Below are 22,034 nucleotides of genomic sequence, written 5' to 3'. Positions count from 1 at the left end.
TAGAATTTTGACAGAAAAACGTTAAGAGCCTCACTTGTGCTTTGGGTCCACTCGATTTGTGGTGTGTTTCGACCAAGTGCCTTCAATGTTGAAACCAACCGCTTCCCTCGAAAAGATTGCTTGGCGTGGGGGAGTGCAAAGACGGAACTATCTCACGCGATAAGCGCAAACACAAAAGAAAACAGCAAATTCTTAGAGTTTTAAACCAGAAAAGCGCAGCAATGAAAGCGTATAGGTTGATTAGTTGGCTATGCCAGCAGCCGCTCAGGGAGCGACGCCATAGGGATCAGTCGATAAACCGTTGCACAAGGACGTGCTTCACAGAAAACACTACGTTTATGCATTAACACCGAGGTGACCGATTTGTCAATTTAATTATGCCATCGCCCTACGCTAGATGCAGGCATGAACTTCATTGCAGTTTCTCGAATGTTATCTTGGGTTGCGCGAGGAGTCTTGTTCAGTCAAATAGCACACATTCAGATTTTGCTCAGTTTGAAGGGACGGCTTGAGAAGTGTTCACAACAGCAGGGTCACTTGTCACCGACTACGGCACGAAAGGGGGGGGGGGGGCGCCTATACGTCCCCTCTCTTCATGATGACGTATGATTATACTGATTTAAGGAGTTTAACAATCCTGGACCACGGTATTACTATGAGGCACACTGTAGTAAAGGGCTTCAAAATTTCGGCCATTTTGTGTTCCTTAACGTAAACTGCCACCGCACAGTACACGGGACACTGAAATGTGACCTCTGCGGCTGGTATCGAACCGGAGACCTTCTTTGGGTGAGTGGCCGATCACCGTGACTACTACAGCACCACGGCAGACTAGACAGGGCAGTAATACCAAAAAGACAAAAAAAAAAAACACCTGTGGCATATAGCATACCCGTAGTCGCTGACTTGATCACTGCAAGCAGGGAACATTAGCAGCGCTATGGTTTCAAGTATGTAATAGCATATATAGGAAATGCATTATCATGAATGGAATGTTTAACTTGTTGCATTAGGATATAGCAACGGAAGCACTGCAGCCTGTTCTTTTATATGGCGTACAAACCTTGAACACGTATACCAGGCGATATAAGTTTTAAGTTATTTATTCCCGAACAAATACTACATAATACAATTAATTTAGAGTCAGTATTGTCCTGCGGTGCACAAGGAAAAAAATTATTTCAGGCAACTGCGCATTTCTAACTCGTTCAACGACCTACATAAAAAAATCTAAGCTACACTATTATTTTATTCCACCTGAACATGACTTGGAGACTCGGCGGCTAGAATGTGTCAACTGTAATTTGCATAGTAAAGTAAATCACTAAGAATCAGTGAGTAAATATTGCTTGAGTAAATAAATAAGCAGTTATGTTTCCAAGACACGATGCGATCATGCTCTATAGGAGTACAGTATAAAGTATGCTGTCTGTCAGAGGCAATTTTTGAAAACTATGCGTTATTTTCTAAAGACGACTATCCCGAAATTGCTGCAAATGACAAAAAAGCAACAAACTGATTGATTGGTGTGTGGAGTTTAACGTTACAAAACCACCATATGGTTATGAGAGATGCCCAAGTGGATGGCTTCTGAAATTTTAACCACCTGGGGTTCTTTAACGTGCACCTAAATTTGAGCACACGGGCCTACAGGATACAACCAAAACCATCATTTTAAGAGAAATGATGTTACATTATTCTAAATTCGACATATGTTCCGGAAAAATTCGCGCTGCATAGCTAGAACAAACTCTTTAGCATTAAACAGTTAAAACTTTTTTTTTAGAACTACCCAGTTATTGGCCAATACCCCACGTGGCAGTGTGCTCCCGATGAAAGGCTCAACTTCAATCTACTCTGCTCTACAAGATGGTTTGTTGCGTAAATAGTTAAAATTAAGTAACTTAGTTTGAAAAAAAAACACTCAAAAATGATATTCTCTTTTGAACTTATTACCTATGGTCAAACGTTTTTGAGGTTTGGTACAAGCCTTTTATAATAAGAGTGCCTATAGATAGATCAACAACAAGCACAAATGAAGCGATGTCATTAAGATACTTGTAGCTGCGATGAGAACTGCCTGCCTAAGTTTCGTATATATACGATGTCGGTCATAAAGTATACCAAATTGCAACAAATATTTGTAACATGTGCCGGGTTTTTTTGGTGGTTTATTGTTTGTTGTTCTTTCTTCGCAGCGCAGTTTCGGTGCCACTCTGATTCACGTGGCGCGTTCCCCTGGTAAACACGAAATGCATTATTCCACGCATTGCAAAAAAGAATGAAAAGCACAGACTCTATTTGCATAGAACATTGTACACAGTATTCATGCTACGCTTCTGCGTTGAATCACTGGCAGACACGTGCAGGGATGCATGCAATGCCGTGCTTTCTGGGGAAAAAAAAGAAGAAAACTCGCGTAGAAACAACATTTTGATGAGTTTCAGCTTAGACAGCGTTCATGCGTGGCGTGCTTCTCAGCGTCCATGCAACAGAACCGAGAGACCTGAAAGTAACGTGTGCCAGAAGACATTGATTGTGGCACTGCCTGAATCACCGTTTCGTGGTGTACACTACCGCAGCGTATAAAGTCGCCTTGCATCAAGTCGTGATGCTTTGTACTACTTGTCAGAAAAAGAGAACTTCCTTTACTCTGAAACTCGCCTCGTACCTCCTGTTCACCGTATAAAATATGCGAGACATGGCCATCAGATTCGATTGCCACAAGTACTGCGTCACTATCCACGTTTACAGTTTTCGTTTTAGGAACTGATTAGGATGCCGTAGCCTGTTGTTGTCTATTATTGTGGGAGCGGGATGATGCGTTCATGGGTGACACTGTGGTTTTCTGATCTTCGTTGAGTGATAAGCAGCCGTGGGTTCCGAGACAAACTGTAGCTTGGAGTTAGCGCTACTCTCCCATCGCTTCTTGTATGTGTCTGTTTCCTTATTTTAATTTCTTTTACAGATATTGTAACAAACTACCTAGCTTTCAGTTCTTCCTTGCACCAGTCAACAGCCTGTATTTAGTGACTCCGAAGTACGATCTCCGTAAACGTTTACATTGGGAATGGTTTACTCATACAAATCGAAGAAGGTGAAATTGATAGAGGCCCATCGTGTGCCTAAATCTAGGTGTAAGTTAGTCCATGTAAATCCCGTAGAACCATGTCTCATAACCTTGTGAATGGCACTTATTGAAGCAACAGGCTTGGATAGCTCATTAACATAAAATTTGACCGTCGGCTTCCTTCGGCGTAGGGAACAAGTGTCGCAAAAAAGAATCAAGCGATGCCGTCACCATAAGACGCCACAACGACACAAGAGGCATCACAGATTACCAAAATGTGGGACATCATTATGACGTCACTGAGACGTCACGTGACGCAAGGACACATGACGACGTCATCACATTACATGCTAACTTGGCCAGAAGTGGTCCGATCACGGAGGCAATACGGAACCCAAGTGAGTTGCGTCTGATCTTGGAGGTCATGCAAAACGATGCTGCGTGCAGAGAGCTCTCGAAGAATGGCGGGGCAACATCCGATACGAGAAAAAAAGAGGATGATGGCTTTCGCCTTTCGCTCGTCTCAGGCGAATGCGTTGAGGATCCAGTGAATTCTTAATATTGCAAATCGACAAACGTGGGAAGAAGGGTGAGAATAATCTGAAAGCACGCCTTTGTAGCGCCACCGTTCCCAGCATAGGCACGAACCGATCCACCCAGCGAGCGAGAAAATGCCCCGACGTTTGCTTCAGTCAAAGGTGCTGGTTCTGAAGCGCCGTTAAATGTGATGCACGCACCATTGTATATGCATAAGCAGAGGATATCAGCGCGACAAGGGCGCAACTACTCTGTGCGATGAAAAATGCTTGGGACACGGGGCGCCGGGCTCAATTATGCATGGCACAAGGAGGAAGTTAGAGCTTTATAGAACGTGGATTTGCGACAGCCTCCTACGTGTTCTGCTACTACGCTGGGGGCAAGAGTGCAGTTTCGAAATATAAACAAATGTCTGCAAAAAATTAGATAGATCTTTATTCTGAATGAGCATATACAGCAAGAGTAGAGCCATTGATCTGTGTGGTCGTCTTATCCGGCGAAGTTTAATCTGCATTAATTAGGGTGAAGGTTGTTTTCGCGCCTTTTCTCGCACCCGTTTTCAGAGTCGAAGTAGGTGGCCAAGAGCACTGCCGTCGTCAAGGGATCCGTCTTAGAGCAGGACGTATCGCTGTCGTGGCTACAAAGAAAAGAGAGGGAGAGAAAGAAAAAAACGAACAAAGTTCTCTTCGTGATCGTTACGGATCACGTGCTGAGAGTGAGTGTAACATTTTAACGACGTCGGGGTCATTCGTCGGGCCCACTCCGGGGCGGTAATGCCTGGCGAGAACGAATTTTGAGCAAAAGACGGAACAGCTCAGTTCAAAGGAAACGTTTAATGAGCCGCCAACAAGCGCAAAGACACGAGCAAAGGAGGCCGACAATGTGACGATGCCCCGACAGCGAAGAGCACTACGCCTCAACAGTTGCGTGCTGCGCGGCAAAAACAAGCAGCCGGCATATGCCGAGAAGAAACGAGTATTACAGCGGCAGCTGCTGCAACTGTCGCAGTCTTCCTCGTATCCCGCTACGTTCAGTTAATTATGGGTGACCTTTATACTTAGCAGCAGTATATCAGAGGAATAAAAATGACGGATCATTGTTTTTGGTATCACCAGGTCCCTTGGTTGCCCGGCGTGACTAATCCATAGCCTTTCTTACACTGCACGGTACTGTTGAGGTGGAGCAGAACGCCTGCGCTCCAGCTAAAAACAGCGACGAGGTTCGGCGGGCGGCCGCTTCTGTGCCAAGCTCACCAAGTGTTTGAGTATAGTTTTTATTTTCCTTGCACGTTTCTTGAACCGTTTTGCTTGACTCTCATCGAAACAGAAACGCGTTTATTCTTGAGCGTTCTCGTTGTTTATCGTACTGCGAGTTCCTCTCTCTCGTGGCTTCACTCCAATCTCGTAGATATCCCATCGATTTCTCGTGTTTCGGCCAAGCCACTTCCATTTTACTCGAGGACGAAGCGCCTAGAAAACGATCGCGAAGGAAGTTTGTCTTTCTTTCAGCTTAAGTGAACGGAATGATCGACGAGAAAGGCCTGTCCACTGGCTCGCTCAAATCGTCTTTGCCACCATGACCGCAATTGCTGGTCTTTGTAAAGGACCGAATTGAATGGACATCTAAATAAATAAAGCGTGCAAAGGTACCAAATTCCAATGTTTTCAGTACTCTACATTACAAATAGAACAAATTCTCAATAGAAGCTGGACAATAAAAAAGATAATGCAAATATAAGTTGTACAGTTCAATTAATGCGCATGTTTTCTCAGATGCCTTAGGACTTACGCATAAGAATCTATATGGACATTAATACAGTATAATGTCATAGTGTACACACTATAAGAAATGACTCACAAACTGAATTTGACCTTTCAGCACCCAATATATTTTCGCGTCTAACTTTTATAAAAAGCAAGCCTAACAATACAAGCTGTATGATAAAAACAAATAAAAATATAAGTTGTATTCTTCAATAAAGGCAACCTACTTGGCACACGATCTTTTTGTAAATGCGAGTTGCTCGTGACGCACCGAGAATTCGCACCCCAAAACTTTGACGAGACTATGAGGCACACTACAACTAAATATTCCGGATTAACTTTAACCACGGAGTTACTGTTAAACAAAACTAAAGTACGTACGTGTTTCTGCATTTTGTAACCAAAAAAAAATTCCTCCACCGTGGCCAAGAATCGGACCCTCACCCTTGAACCTAGAAGTGTGACACTTTACCTGTTTGGTTACCACGGCGAGCTATTGCACTTTGTTCGCCGAATTTACAAACGCTCGCTACACTTCTGCATTGTCGTTTAAGCGTTTTGAATCACTGCCATAGATTTTATAGAGGCAACATCCTTTTAATGATTCTGGAGTGCAAGAATCTTCATTGCTCAAATATATTTTTATTACTGAACTTCAAGTGAATAAGGTTGGGCAGTAACAGGAATATCTTGCGCAAGTGCTTCTGCGACCATTGTGCCAGCTGTTCGGCTGTGATTGAGCACAGGAGTATCAGTCAAAATTCATATAGTCTGCTCTCAGCTCGAGGTGCACGATTATCAAAGCAAACCAATTTCTTATCATTCTCGGGATCATAACGCCATTTCAAAGTATTTCAAGCCCACTTGAACACAATTCTTCACCGCCGTCAAGTCAAAGGCATTTCGCATCTGTGATTTGCGGTATCTCTACATCTTGTGGAATTAGGTACTGGCCCAGTATAAAAGAGGCAAAGAGAGAGAGACAGAGTGAAAGGCAGCGAGGTTGCCTAAGCAAGGTCTCGGTTGATTACCCTACTTCTAGGGTGGAAAGGGAGGACAACAGATAAGACAGAGAGGGAGATACAAGCACATAGTCTTTACGCCAAGGTTTGAACACGCTCGGAGGGTTCACAAACGTTCGTGTAGTCCGGTCGGCCCATAGGAGCATAATATTGTTTTCATGTCCTCGTGCTTCTACAAAACCATAGGCGAAGGTACCAGGATCCTATTTTCGCAAAGTGGCCTTCCGTCAAAGCGATGGAGTTCTGGCGTAAGGTCTTCAGACGCAAAGCCAAATGCAGTTGTCAGACTAATTGTGATTTCTTCAATCTGAGGTTGGTCATCGCAAGCTAGCTAGCACAGTGGTACTACTCAGATGAGTGGTCTTAAGAAGCGTGGGTTGAACGGGAGCACGTCAACTATTCTGTTAAAAAAAAAAGCAGAAATGCTGATACGCACAGCAATCTGGCCAAGAAAACAACGCACGCGTCAGTAGCTAAGAAGGCGATAACAAATGTATTAAGCAGTGGAATATCCTGAATGTAGCAGCGACCGCCAGATCACTTCACCCATAGCTAAGAGACCAGCCTTTACTTGACCCAAATATTGACAAAAAACTTGAAGCATGCAATACGCTAGGAGAGTACAGATGCGAACGAAGAGGATTCGTTCTGAATGAAAATACATTTTCATTCGCAGTATACTTATGAAAAACACATGAAGGGTTGTGTTTTCATTCGCGATGATGATGATGAAAAACTTTTATTATAGAAGAGAGAGGTACGGGGCCAAAGCATGACCCCGCTACATGGTCGGCGTCCTTAGTCCGGGACACCGCATGACGAGGCCCCTACTCGCGCCCGTCTCACCAGAGCCCGTTGAGACTCTAGTGATGAGCAGTTGAGGAGGGCAGTCTCCCATGCCTCTCGGGAAGGGGTAGGGGAAGGGGTAGGTGGGGATTTTTCGGACATGCCCACACCACGTGGAAGATATCACACGTCTCCCCACAGTGTGGGCACCGCCCATCTGTGTTCGCATCGAAATGTTTTAGGATTGCAGGACAGAGTAGAGTACCTGTCTGCAGGCGCCTTAGAGTTCGCTCTTCCGTCTTACTCAGCCCCTTTGCAGGAGCCGGGTAAAGGCGGTGAGTGTCGCGATAATAGGTCAGAATTTCTTTGAACCGCAGCAGCGGTGTATTGGCCTCCGAGTCATAAGAGCCAAGGTGAGGAGCCCGGTGGGTAAGCGCTCGGGCGGCCGCGTCAGCGGCCTCATTACCTGGTAAGCCCTGATGGCCAGGAGCCCATACGATGCGTTTCGGGGCTGGATCAGCGAGAGCCCGTTTTAGAATTTCGCTGGCTAGGGGGGATATCTCTCCTACCGAGTAATGAGCACATGCCTTCCGGGAGTCCGTGATGATAACTTTCGAGTTGGGGTCCGCAGCAGCAAGCGCTATCGCGACTTCCTCAGCGCGCTCTGAATTTTGCGCTCGGAACGAGAGCCCATTGACATGCTTTTCCCGGTGAACTACACAGGCCGTGTAAAATCCCGTGGGCGAAGGCCCTGCTATATTATATCTACGTAGAATACACTAGGTCGGGAGCCGTGTTGCCTCTCAAGCGTCCGAGCCCGCGCCTGTCTTCTGCTTTCGTGCGTGTGCTTATCCATGTTACTGGGGAGTGGAGCGACCGAGAGCATATGCCGCCATAGTTCCGGAATACGCTCCGCCTCCTCTGCAGTGCAAGTGTGCTGTATATGAAAGCGGTTTAGCAGGCGGCGCCCGGGAGCCGTCTGCACGAGCCGCATATATTGATTCATAAGGTGGGCCTCCCGCAACTCCTGGTAGGAGTTGAGCACACCTAACGCCCTCAGTTAGGCGTTGGAAGTGGCCACCGGGAGATCCAGAGCTCGTTTAGTAGCCTTACGAATGATAGCATCTATTCTTTCGTGTTCTTGCTTGTTAGTGCGAAGGTATGGGACGGCGTAGAGGATCCGGCTAGTCACGAAGGCATGGGCGAGCCGAAGCGCGTCCCTGCCCCGCAGACCACCCCGCTTGTTGGAAACGCGGTGGATCATGCGCCCTACCTGTTCACCTATTCTCTTGAGTTTCGCTATAGTGGAGTCCGGTCTGAGTCTGTTGTGAATGAACAGGCCCAGAATCCGGAGCTCCTCCACCTCTCTGATGGGTACCCCAGACAGGGAGATGTGTATGGCTGACTTATCTCTTGGCTTCTCTCTAACGTGCAGAAGCTCTGATTTGTTTGGAGCACATTGGAGTCCACAATCGTTGGCATACTCCTCGACTATGGATGCGGCCTGCTGAAGGCGTTCCTGCATTTCACCAAGGCTCCCTTCAGTGGTCGAGATTGAAATATCATCGGCATATACTGCGTGTTGTGTGCCTTCCACCCTGGCCAATTCGCTTGGAAGGCGCATCATAGCAATGTTGAAAAGGAGCGGTGATAACACTGCTCCCTGTGGGGTACCCCGTGTTCCCATTCATTCGCGACGGTCAGAGTCTAAATTGTGACCTGCTTCTAGATGAAAACCAAGGACAGTTTTTGCGTCGTAGGAAGTATTCATAGGAAGTATTCATGTCACGTCATCCACAAGGGGTGTGAGCGTGGCACTCGCCGTACTTGTGGTCTCGCGTGCGCACGTCATCGTCGGGCTACAAACGGAGTTCTCGGCAGCTCGTGTTATGTTGATATATTTCTAGTGAGGTTCAGTGCGCTAAACACCATGCTGTCATGCAACCTATCGCTGAACGACCATGCCTGTAGCAGCGTGAAGTCTCTAAAACAAACTAAAGTAGCGCCATTCATGCCAATGTGCAGGCTCCCCCCCCCCCCCCCCCCTTTGCGTGCATAGCACATAGTAAACGACGCTAATTCAGGGGCTGTAAGGCTCCTGGCCGTAAAGATGGGCGTGTGCTCATCTTTCTGTGAGAGCTCATTCGTGTGATGCGATTCTAGGCGATGCACCGAAGTAGTGATTAAAAAACAAATAAAAAGTAACCTTAAACGCGACGATGTGACGTGTATATAAGACAAGTGGCACGCAGTAGCAAAAACATCACCGTGACGCTCTCGTTGGCAGTGCGCTGCTGTCCATGCAAACTCGGTGGTGCCAAGTATCTGCAGCATGGCGCACTAGATTTTGTGAAGGCATCGCAAACGCCATACTGTTGGTTCATTTTCGCGAGCGCGCGCTCCACGGACAGACGCCACCGGCGTATCCATTCAGCACACCCGAGGCATGGCTGCTCGATGAACACACGGCGCAGCGTTGTCCGAGCTGCCCGAGCGTCTGGAACATCCAGTGCGCCCGCGTGCTTTCACTATGGCCTCCGAGATTGCGGGCGCACGGCGTAATCTCGGAGGCCTTGCGTTCACTTTCGCAGTTTGCTGGTGGACAATCTAGAGGCGCTGCTGTGGTTGCTGGGAGAGGTGGTAGAGTCAAAGGGGTGCGGTTGGCGCTACTTTAGTTTTTTTTCAGAGACTTTATAGTGGCGCACTTACTGGCGCCGCCTGATGGGAAGGCACAGTGACACGTGGCAGTTGGTGGTAACTGTAGTTCTCACCGGTTGGCAGAAGTTGGTCGTGACTGAAGGTAGTGTACTCGTGTAATTGGGTTACAACCCTCCCGCTTATCTGTCCCTGCTCGCCTTCTGCGACACACCCGAATGAATTGCCTGATCACCCCTTTTTGCCTATTCATTGATCAGGTCGTGCTGTACTAATGGCACCCATACGCATGTAGACCTGTTTCATCGCGATAGCAATTATATGGAAAGTCTCGGCTGGTTTTCGCCATCGCCGCTGCCGCCGCCGTCATTCGCATATATGTATATATGTGCGTATATATACGGCGAAGGATGCGCTACTTTCTTCTTTCTGCGGAGTGAACATCGCCTTTCAGGCCGGGCTCGTGTGCGCGTATGCTTATCTCACCAGCTAACATGGATGGAGGGGAGGGGGCGCTAATGACTGCCGCGCTACGGCGGCAACACTTAACGTGCATCTTGTCTCCCCCCCCCCCCCCCCAGCAGGTTGTAGCTTCTAGAGGCTGGGATCTGAACTCGAGAAAACGGTGCCAAAAGTCTACCTGGAGCGGCCGTGTTCTCTTACACCAGCGTTTTGTACAGTTACGTAAGATTGGATCTAAATGAGTAGATTGCCAGCCCAACTTTGTATAAAAAACGTAGTAACTACGCACAAGTTTTGCTGTGGTTATATACTGTGGCCGCGCCGCGGGAAACTTGGTTACTTAGCAAGCGCATGTTTACTACAATTATTATTGCTCCTAAAAATGCTAACCTTGCTTGTTAAACATTCGAGTATGTTGCTATCGCATTCATTGCTTCCCGCTTTCGGCGAAACTGTGACTTTTTTTCCTCTGCTCGGCAGCCCTGCTCTTACCTTCCCCACCATTTCCATCACTACCAGGCTCGACTGGATCGGCGCCCAAGGAAAGAAGCGTCCACTGGTCACGCAGGGGGCCGAAATGCTCGGACTCCTAATTTGTTACGACGTAAATGTAGTGCGAAAAAGACATAGACAGGAAAGTGCACCCCACAAGCGCTTGTGGTGTACACTTTCTTGTCCTTGTCATCTTCGCGCTACATTAATGCCCTAATCGATCTGTAACAACTCGCCTTTTACCAATACTACTACTAATAAATCATTGAGGGCAACTTCCCCTCTCTTTCCCTCTTCCTTTACTCTTCTTTCAATCTCTCCTCCCCCTGTGCAGGGTAGCATACCAGTTATGTCAAAGTGGTCAACATCTTTGCGTTTCCTCTCTCTCGCTTTCGTTCATCTCCCTACAGCTGTGCTCAAGCTTCATGTACATTACAATAGGCGTTAGTCCTATAACGTTCAGTGATTCCATCAGGTATGAAGTGCGCGGTGCAGTGATGGTGCAAGCGCCGATCAGAACAACCACGGCACTGAGCAGAACCACACGAACGCGCACGTGTTCCTTCTCTGGCATCAGTGTATCGCCGGCTCAGTGCGCAGCAATTCTACGTTTCTCCGCAGTACGAGGCTGAATATTGCGAAACGAGGTGGCGAGGAGGGGGGTGGGGGCGGAGCTCCGACGTCAGTGCGTGGGCCAACAGTTGCGAAACTCGGAGAAAGTTTCCGGTTCCAACTTTATTCGCGAAATAAAAAAAAAAAACATGGTTTGGTGGTCAGTGAATAGGAATTATCGAACTCGACGGCTCGTGGAAGAGCCGTCGTTGTTTATTATTTGTCAAATGCTTTCCTCAGCTGCTGCAGCGTACAAGAATACGCGTCATTCGGAGCCACACACGCAAGCGTGGGTGTGTAGCTCCGAAGGACGACGCGGGAAGGGAGGCTCTTAAGAGAAGGCATGCGCGTGTAAGAGACGATCACTGGGCTTTCAATCGGTGGTAACCGGACGCCTTCGGAAATCGATCGCCCAGCAGCTCTGAAGTGGCGGGCGCTCTGACAGGAAACCGAGTATACGTGATCGAATTCACCACGCTTCGTTGGCGAGTTGCCTGGTGATCGATCTCATGCCGGTCGCCCAACGGAAGAGCGAGGGATGTCGGTGACAAGGGTGGCACTGCATGGAGCGATATGGACACTTCTTAGGTTCACAGCATACAGCCGTCATGCTGAAGGAGACTCTGGAGCAACGAGCCGAGCGATCCTCGTAATCCTGCAGCGCTAAAAATAGAAGGATGTAAAAACAGGCCCCGTCGTGCTCAGTTATACGGGCGTTTCTCAATACCTCAGTTGGAGGTGTCTTCACAGTACAGCCCTCTTTTATTTCAGAGATGCAATACTTCTAGGCACATGTCGGTACTGACCTCAATTTTTCAACGCAATCATCGGCTTCGGCGTGCATTAGGAAGTGCTAACTGTGAGGAGGTGAATAAATCTTCTAACGTAGTTGCACATTAAGTTCCGACTTTCAGAGCTACCGGATGGCTAGACCAAAGTTGTGCTCAGGAGCACTTACCTTGCCTGCATAAGAAATATAGTTTTACTCAATCTTCAATACAAGCCCTTAATACACGTACAGGCACACACATTCACACCCCCCAACCCCCCCATATATAAATATATATATATATATATATATATATATATATATATATATATATATATATATATATATATATATATATATATATATATATATATATATATATATATATGTATGTGTGTGTGTGTGTGTGTGTGTGTGTATGTGTCTGCGAAAGCAACGGGCCTTTCGCCCACGTGGGTGTCTATTGTTTTCATTTTGTTCAATTGTATCACTATATTGTACAAAACGAACGAGTGACCTTTACGCCATACCAAAATGCTAGAAATTCTTTATCAAAGGCACAGTGGAATGCGCAGATTTCGTGGGGAACAACAAAAATACGTCTGCCTCGTGAGCTTGGCCACTTTTCTGCCACTGGGCAACAAGCGAGTAACAACGAATCAAAACGAGCCGAATTTAACGTATTCACAAGCACACAGGTCATGGTCAATGTCCCGCAGCAGAGGCGGATCACGATTGGGTTACCCGACGGCATACAAGACCGTGCTAATAAAGCGCTCTTTCGGGGTAGACGTTACATTTCGAACAAATGCTGTGGCATTTGTCGCCGCATGGGTGCAACGGAGGAGACCCTACAAAGGCACGGGAAGAGGCAACGAATGGGCGCTAACTATCAACTGTTACTTTTTCCTGAGACGCAACCTGGAGCTTCCTTTAAAAAAAAGAACATCGCGTGGATTTAAGGCCTCGCTTCGTTTGTTAGACACAATAATGATGAGAACGCAGAGTGACGCTGAAGAAAGTAAAGGGTGAGAAGCAAGTTCAAGGTTCATTTGAAGGAAGAAAAGTGAACGAAAAGAAAGCTTCGTGCTTTTTGGGATCGATCCTTCAACCATAGAATGACGCGCCTAATGATCTGTCACTAAGCTACGGTGCCAATCATCCCACCTTCCACATTTATAGGGTATATACGCGCACTGAACGAGAAAGCGACAGTTAGCGCCGCCAGCCGCCATGACAGCGAGTGTGGAACCGTCTTTTTTTTTTGCATGTTCACGTCACCTAACACGTGACAGAGAATTCCTTTTTCAATAAGCAAAGTTGAAATGAAATTTCAGAACGACACATTCCAGTCGTTGCAAAAACGGTCCGGCCAATCGAGCAACACAGCTGCGCGCACCATGTTTGATAGCTGTTTTATTACTTTTATTTGATTTATCATTATTATTTGTTGACATTTTCATCTCTTCCCTTCATTTCTCTTATTTCTTGAGGCTGCCCCTGGTGGCCTCTCACAAATGGTTAACTGTTGACAGGTACGTATCTGTTTTATGTGCGTTTTTATGTGCCTTCATATGTCCATGCACTGTGAAATACTCCGAAAAATTAGTACAACTGCCTAAACACCACAAATACTGATGAGTGAAAAAGTGGTGTAATGTTGGAAATTATTTATTTTCTATATCAATGTTCGTAAATTCCACAACAGAACTTTTATTTAGATAGAGGTGATCTATCTCTTAGATAGAGGTGATTTATTTTGATAGGGTCTATAGCCCATTTGCAATGAAAAATATTCTACAGATTCCTTTCTGGCGCTGTCGCAGATATTCCAATACGATAGAAAGGTGCCCAGAAGCTCTACGTAATGAGGTCGTAATTATGAAGATATATTCCTGGAAATTTCTCGTTAGGTAATACACGTGCCTATAGCGACACGCGTGCCTACCAAACGCTGCTTGGTTTTTTACTACGTTTAAGGCGCCGACGTGTTGGACGTGCCACTCTGCACCAGAAAAGTCAAATTACCGTTTTCGTTCGTTCGAAATTGAAAACAAACGAAAAAGAAACTGCATTGTGCCACTATCCTGATATTTTATTTTATTTTTTTGGCAATGCAAAAGTGAAAACAGAGCAATGGGAACTTCGAATTTCAGCACCACCTCGCAAAAGTCAACGCCCTCATAAAGCAATGGATGTGTAATATTTGAATTTATTTCCCACGAATCCGTGCTTATGCAGTATATGAAGGCCACGGCGAGTCTTGAAACAAACGTGTGGGCACTTTGTTAAGGAAAAACGAATTATTTTGGCTGCTGCAGAAAAAAATAGACTGGAATTCAGCGAATATTTGATTGCCTGGATTTCCCGCCAAGCTTTTGGAGAGCCCGTGAATATTTCAGGAATATACTGCGGAATTCCGTTTCAAAGCGATACCCACTGTGCGGGCTGTGGAGGTATTGCGACAATGCAATGCGTACATCTCCATTCAGTAAGAGCCCACGGGTCATGAGGGGCGGTGCAAGACTGATGAGAACCTGCTCAGTGTCGCGCGTTGCTTAAGGCTTCAACACGTGTCGCAAGGCACGAGAAACAGCGCCAAGCTTTCAGAACCGCGATGTCTGTACAAGCGATGATCACTCCGAAACTCAAAGTTTATTCCAGAGGTCACCGGGGAGGCACCGGCATGTAGAAATCTACTGAGCAGTGGAAATCCCTACGAACTAAGCAAGATTCATTTCAGCTTGGGCTGCGGGTACTGGCTTGTTAGGTCGGGTCTCTGACTTTTCCACTTCACCCTTTTGTTTATTCTGCCTTTTGGGATTCAGCGTGGCATTCGAGATCGCATTCTCTTTCCACAGTGAAGTCGCTGAAATGTCTCATTGCGACAACTGCTGCCGAGAAAAGACAATTTGGGACGCTATTTGTCGCCATCCTTGTGGCAGGACGGGACTTACCGACTCTGCTGAAGAAGCTGCATGAATGTTTGTCGACGGAAGAGAGAGACTCCACGTAGGCTGACCTAGACTTGGTTCAAAACTTGGAGATGTAAGTGCAATGCTTCAGTATTTTTGGAGTTCCAGGTGTAAAATTTTTTCTATTACTCAAGATTTTGCTCGCCAGACAAAGAAATAAAGATGACGTTAACAATATGGTCGTAGGGTACGTTCTGTTGTGCTGGGCTCCAGTTATCCGCGATTTTTGAGCGTACATCGCACATTACACAGATATGCGGTATTTCACCTCCGTCAAAACGCGATGAAATTCGCGATCACCTGGTTAACAAACAAGCCCCGTAACCACTGTAACCCTCAGGTGGACTGGGCAGCTGTGGTGGCAGACAGTCCATGGTACCACTCTGTGTGTTTTATATTGTTTCTGCCTATCTTAGAACCTCGTTCCATCTATCACGTTTTCCCATCCCTTAACAGTTTCCTCAGGTCATGCTATAGCAATGCAGTCGTTGCAGCATTGTCTAATCTCGCTGATATTTCGTATCTGATTCCACCCACGTTTTATATTGCCCCGAACCACCCCTGCCCCAACCGCTTTTTTTTATTTCGTTGTATTAGAGTTTTACTCAAGGAAACCGCTAGCAGCAGTCAGCGCAGACCGTGTTGCTATATTTAAGAAGCTTGGCAATGGTTCCTAATTTCTTTATTCAGATTAGGCACATTACGCGAATAGTCAGGCTCATTCGGGAGCTTATGAGCGCAACGGGGATAAGGCTAGAAGGTTCGGTCACTGATGCATAAGAGACGGTGCGTTCCAGCAATTATCGCAAGACAGCCGACCGACGACTGCAATCGCCGTCGTCAGCACGTATTGCTTGTACGTTGAGTTTTCTTTTCCACAGGTTTGCCCAATAATGACTCTTTATTTGTACCATCTTGTGTTCTGCGTGCTTTGTGCCCCACCGCGGTGATCTAGTGGCTAAGGTACTCGGCTGCTGACCCGCAGGTCGCCGGATCGAATCCTGGCTGCGGCAGCTGCATTTCAGATGGAGGCAGAAATGTTGTAGGCCTGTGTGCTCAGACTTGGGTTCACGATAAAGAACCCTAGGCGGTCGAAATTTCCGGAGCCCTCCACTACGGCGTCTCTCATAATTATATGGTGGATTTGGGACGTTAAATCTCACACATCAATCAATAAATCAATGTTCTGCGTGCTTTGTCGTCATGACCTCGTGACAACATAGACAGATGCCTCGTTGTGAAGCGCGTGCCGTCCTTGAAGAAGTGGAACAAAGAGCTAGAGATAAAGAAAAACGAAGGAAGAAATAGTTTGATACGTTCAGGAGAAAACAAGAGGCAAAAAAAAAAAAACCAGCGTGAAAGCTCGGAAGATAACGCACATATGAATTTTGCGATTCAGGATTGGCTGAAACCATGGGAGCAGAATATTAATCACGAATAAATATTGGATGGAAACGATTGGGTGAAGTTTTAAAATGAAGGCACCGCGAGATGCTGAGAATTTGAGCGTGTAGAGTACACACATTTTCTTGAAATGATATTACATTGTGCTAATACAGAGAACCCTTACGCAAGTCATTTTCCAAATCAGAAAGAAATGGGCCGCATCGTACAGCGGCTAAAATTTTCAACGCTACCATAAACGTGAAGAAATAGCACGAGTGGTCAGGTTAGACAACTGTGTGGTGCAAAATTAAAACAACAACAACAAAGAAACAACGAAGTATTCTGTATTTGGTGAACAAGTCTACAGATTTCTCAATTGTGACTCTGCTTCCCTGCACAAAACATAAGTCACTGGTTATTGCTTATCTGCGTTCATTGACACGTCTGTGTAGTCTGTCGATGTTCGCAACTTGCCGCATTAACTTGCCGCATCGGAATCATTGGTAAAGTATCGAATTGAGACAATATGCTCAGGTGCTCACATTGGTGTGAATGCGAGCTAGCCTTCCATGCGAGTATTCGTGGGAGTCTTTGTGCATGTGCATGCGTATATTTATAAAGATTTAGTAGCGGTGGATGCAACCTCTCCCTTTCTCCACCTCTGACAGATTTTTTCACCCCTTGCAATGTGCTATTTTTACCTTTTACAATGTGTGACCAACTAGCCCACCAAAACACACTTCTGGAATTCATGAAATTTAGGACGTAGCAAAGAGCTGCCGATTTTCTCCACATTGTGTTAATGACATTCAATATTCTAAGACATACTTTATTGTAATCTTATCGTAACAGCGTTTCATGATTGTGCGAAGCTCTTCGTTGATAATACGTTAGTTACTATAGGACAGCAATATAGCCATTTTGAATTTTACGGTCATTATTGTGTGCACCGATGTTACAAGTGGTACACATTTTGGCGGTTTAGAAGTGACTTTGACATTCCCATACTGTTGCTCTCCAGCATTTGAAATGAATTTGATTTTAGTATTTAGTGGGCGCAAAGCGCATTTGGCTGTCCTCAATTATGTGTACTAACGTGCGAACTGTTCGCATCAAGTGTTATAATTAATTATATATATTATTAATGAATATTAATAAACTATTATTTATTTATTGAGGATTTGTTCAAGGCAAGACAATTTACAATTGTCTTAGGAGACGCAACAAAAGGCCCGAAAGGTGCCCGACTAGGCTGCATCACTCAGACAGCAGTTGCGACAGTGCGTGATGTAATTCGCAACATAACATAACTGCAATAGCACTTTTATGGTACAATAGAAGAAATCAAAAAAGAAGTGAGAATCTGCTTTTGTAGTCCGAGAGAAAAACAAACAGTAAACCAAAATCAACACGACAGTTGTACAAATGTGGCATGATGCGGATATAAGTGGGAACTTTTAGCAGAAACGTATTAACCGTGTGTCTTATCTGCTTTTCGTCATGATAGAGCATGCACTAACTATTTAAAAGTTAACCTGTTTTTTATTGTCAGCCTTTCCTTCGCCGAACTCTCGAAAAATAAAGCCGAACTCTCGGGGCTTCCTCGACGTTACTGAAGAGCCGCGCAACAAGCGGGCGTAACACTGGTTGCTATAAATGCGACCGGGACGCCGCTTTAGCGGTGCCGCCATCAAAAAAGCTTCGCGGCCGCCCGTGGCCTGGCGCAGGGGTGCGCGGCCGGGTTATTCCCGGGAACCCTCCTGACACAGTTCTAAATGCGCTGCTGCTGCGGCAGAGCAGTGTTCCGGGTACGGAGCCAGGAAGAGGACGACGACGACGCGACTTTCGAAGTTGACAACTTTGCTCTCTCCGCCATCTCTGTGCTTCGGAGGGTTATGTTCCCGAAAATCTGCCGCTGAAATTTGTCGACAGCAGCGGATGTCAATTTCTTCATCTAGGCCTTTTGTTCGGCACCCTCCATACACCCTCAGTTTAAAGGGGTCATACTGTGCGAGAGCAGTTGCAGTCTGTACAGACAGCAACAGCTTTTCCATGACTGACGTAACTAGAGTTACCGTATGTGCTACCTTTAAGGAACGTATATATAGTTGCGCGTGTCTTCCAAAAGTCGCCAGCAACCATGCATTGCACAGACGCTCACGCTCAGGCCAGTTTTTTTGTGTTTCTCGGTGCCACCGCTGCTGAGACCTGGATTGACACTAGTCGAATACATGTCATGTTAATCGTCAGCCTTCGACGCTCCAAAGATACTTCTCGGTGACTTTGTAGGCATGACGGTTACAAAAGCAAAGTGTGCAAAAGCAAAAACGAAGCTATAGTCAATGTGAAAATGAACAAGAAAAACACCCTGAAAACAGCTTCGCCGCATAAGTGTGGTTGCTGATTTGATTTGTCTGATTTGTGGGGTTTAACGTCCCAAAACCACCATATTATTATGATAGACGCCATAGTGGAGGGCTCCGGAAATTTCGACCACCTGCGGTTCTTTAACGTGCACCCAAATCTGAGTACACGGGCCTACAACATTTTCGCCTTCATCGGAAATGCAGCCGCTACAGCCGGGATTTGATCCCGCGACCTGCGGGTCAGCAGCCGAGTACCTTAATCAGTAGACCACCGTGGCGGGGCTACGTGTGGTTGCTAGCCAGGCCTAAGCGTGATTTGCTACGCAAAGGAGGCATATACAGCGACTGTGCACGTCTCCAGGCCACAGCGTCGCATTGTAAGCTTGAGCAGAAACCAGTAGGTCTTGACGTGTCGTAAAACTGTGTCATTATGCTCATAATTCAAAGTCCCTATTTGCAGGTTATCACATAAGGTGGGGGAGAGTGGACAAAGACATCAATTACCGCTAGGGTGGGTATAAGTAAAGAAAAATTATGTATGTTCGAAGAGTCAACATTGTAGGGGAGGAAACTGCCATACGGGCAAAAAAAAAATGAATATCGACAGTACCAGCGTGAAACAGTTCCAGGCCGTAAAAGCCGTCGGACAGTGAAGCTGCCAGCTCGAAAGCTTACGTGACGGGCTAGCGAGGTCACAGGCAATATCATCATCATCATCATCATCATCATCATCATCATCATCATCATCATCGTCGTCGTCGTCGTCGTCATCGTCATCATCGTCATCATCATCGTTTCATTCTATGTTTTCTTTGATGACTCCACACCACTGAACGCGTGACCTGCGTGACACCTGCAAGAACAATAACAACACACCACTGCGACTGCTACTGGTACTAGCACTACGACGTCGGTGACATAGCGTAGACAAAGAGAGCTTCGATGCTATAAAGGTTACATAATTCTGCCTTGAGCAGGAATATATTCAACGTCATACGTAAGAGCATGAATCAAAACAAACAACTAAAGTAGGGCGCAGGAAAACAAAACCCGGAGAGGGTCTATTCCGAGCCGGTAGGTTCTCGTTACGAGACGAAAGCGGCGATTAAAAGATGTACGAACTGGGCGGCGAAGGGACGTGCGACTATTTACGGCCGGACCCCGAGACACGCGACGAAAAGAGTGATGACGATGCGTCGAAAGCCAACGTTCTATGCAGACGGCGGGGAGGCGCTGCTCCGCGCGGCGCGGCCAATGCGTCAACACACGATGCAGGGCCGACCTTGCAGCGTGGAAGAGTAAACACGGTGCTTAAATGCTTCAAACGGTGTGACGTCATTACGCGAGAGAGTTTGGGAAAGAAACAGCTGAGCTCCTATAGAGCAGCAGTTTGCGAAGCGCCGTCGATGATCGCTGCGGAAGCGAACTGCTGGAATTAGCGTGCGAAATAAAAAAAGAAAAACGAAAGAAGGCACTGTCAGTCAGGGCCGTCACCACGCATAGTTAGGTTGCTGACGACTAAAGGATACTTTACACGCTTCGTTTGCAGAAAAAAAAAATGCTCTCCGCCACTGCCACTAACCACGTTTTTGCTGCACATGAGCTGTGCATGCGCCGTGTATTTCAGGACGCAGCTGTTAAGCGGCCGTTCCTATGTTGAGTGGCGTCGCCGTCACTTTCACCATCACTGACGTAACCAGCAGGCATTAAAAAGTAACCGGTAGACACGAAACTATGAAACGATAAACAATTATCCATGTAGCATTGAATGGCAATTGCACTACCACGGGATCAAAGCACACCTGTGCGCTTTGATCCATCGGCCGTGGTATTTGTACCCGGTCATTCCACCTGACAGTCGAGATTTCTACCGAGAAGTATACGCTGGTGGTTTAAAATCATTTGTAAGGGGATACTATACGAGCGCCAAGTAGAGCAAGGAATCGCGTTAACCTTCGTAATGTAGTGTGGTAGAAGAAGAAAATAACAACCAATCACCAGGCAAACAATTTGTTTGTTTGTTTGTAGCCTGGAATTTATGGTACATACCCACTCTGGTGGATTGGCCAAGAAAACATATAGTATCCCACGGACGGTAACTGCACTATTGCTTACAAAAAAAAATTGTAAGCAGACAAATGAGTGTGTCGCTCTTCTTCTTGTCCTCCGCACATGGCAGCCACCCACTGGAGGAGACTGGCCAAGTAAAAGGCGAATCCTCCCCGTAATTACAGTATTATTTTACTGCAAAGTCCACTAGTTAATGTTATAGTTAGTTGCTGATATGAAGTGCCAATTAATAGTAATAAAAATGTTATGCGTGCCGAATTCAGAAGAATATTCTTTCGTTCGCACTGATATAGACCTGACTGGCACAAAAAAAAATAAAATAGCCATATTTATTCATCTTATCAGCCACATGTAGGATCACGAAAATGGGCATAATACCTTAGAAATGTGCAGTGGGTACCTCGATTATTCGCACAAGGACAAATAATGGCATATTCTGGGTGCTACCCTACTCCAGAAAAATTCAGTTTTTTAACGTAGTCAATACTTTGCGCAAAGGTAGACCTTCAAACACAGTTGGCCTGACCCCAACACATAGCTGCGCAAAGAGTTTGCATTAGGCAGTATCGGAATCGCCGTTGAATTTTTTTTCTCGGCTACAGTCGTGGTCAAGAATGTTGCTTTCTGCCGTTACTTGTGGTAGACACTGCATAATTTCTCGAATGTTATTATGCAGCACTGTGTGCGACACGATGCTGTTAAGCTTGCATGAACAGCCTCCATTTTTAGATGCGGAGCATCTTATACTCGCGCCTTGTAGTGCGCCGTCCGCACCGCTTCTCGAACATTCGACAGCTGACGCGCGCGCATGCGCCGTCGCGCCGTCGCCCACTCTTCCACCATCTGTGCATCCCTTCCTCCTCTACACACCGCGCGCGCTTCACTCCTCCACCATCTGTGCACCCTTCCTCCTCTACACACCGCGTTCGACATCTACAATTCTCCTGATTCTCCAGTGGACGCGCATTTGGCGTCGCGCTTCGAGAACATTCAACAGCTGATTGTGCATGCGCCGTCGTGCTGTATATATACTCAAGGTCGGCGCTCGCTCGCTCAGTTGCCGCTCGTC

The 22,034-nt window shown here is 46.4% G+C and overlaps 1 protein-coding gene across 6 annotated transcripts in view; it reads right to left on the bottom strand.

Annotated features, from left to right (window-relative positions):
- The window catches only part of LOC119164664 (putative protein kinase C delta type homolog), a 385,680-nt gene that overhangs the window by 23,988 nt on the left and 339,658 nt on the right, over positions 1-22,034 (bottom strand). The window contains exon 8 of one of the 6 annotated variants that reach the window (XM_075874209.1): positions 4,008-4,244. The exons of the other annotated variants lie outside the window; for them this stretch is intronic. Coding sequence (XP_075730324.1) covers positions 4,218-4,244 — 27 coding nt within the window. The 3' untranslated portion in view covers positions 4,008-4,217. Of the gene's footprint in view, positions 1-4,007; positions 4,245-22,034 lie in introns of those variants that run through there. 6 annotated transcript variants of the gene reach the window in all.

This window comes from Rhipicephalus microplus, chromosome 9 (assembly GCF_043290135.1).
Source record: "Rhipicephalus microplus isolate Deutch F79 chromosome 9, USDA_Rmic, whole genome shotgun sequence".
NCBI lineage: Eukaryota > Metazoa > Arthropoda > Arachnida > Ixodida > Ixodidae > Rhipicephalus > Rhipicephalus microplus.
The sequence above is the reverse complement of the archived record's forward strand: the minus strand, read 5'-3'. Positions and strand labels throughout refer to the sequence as shown.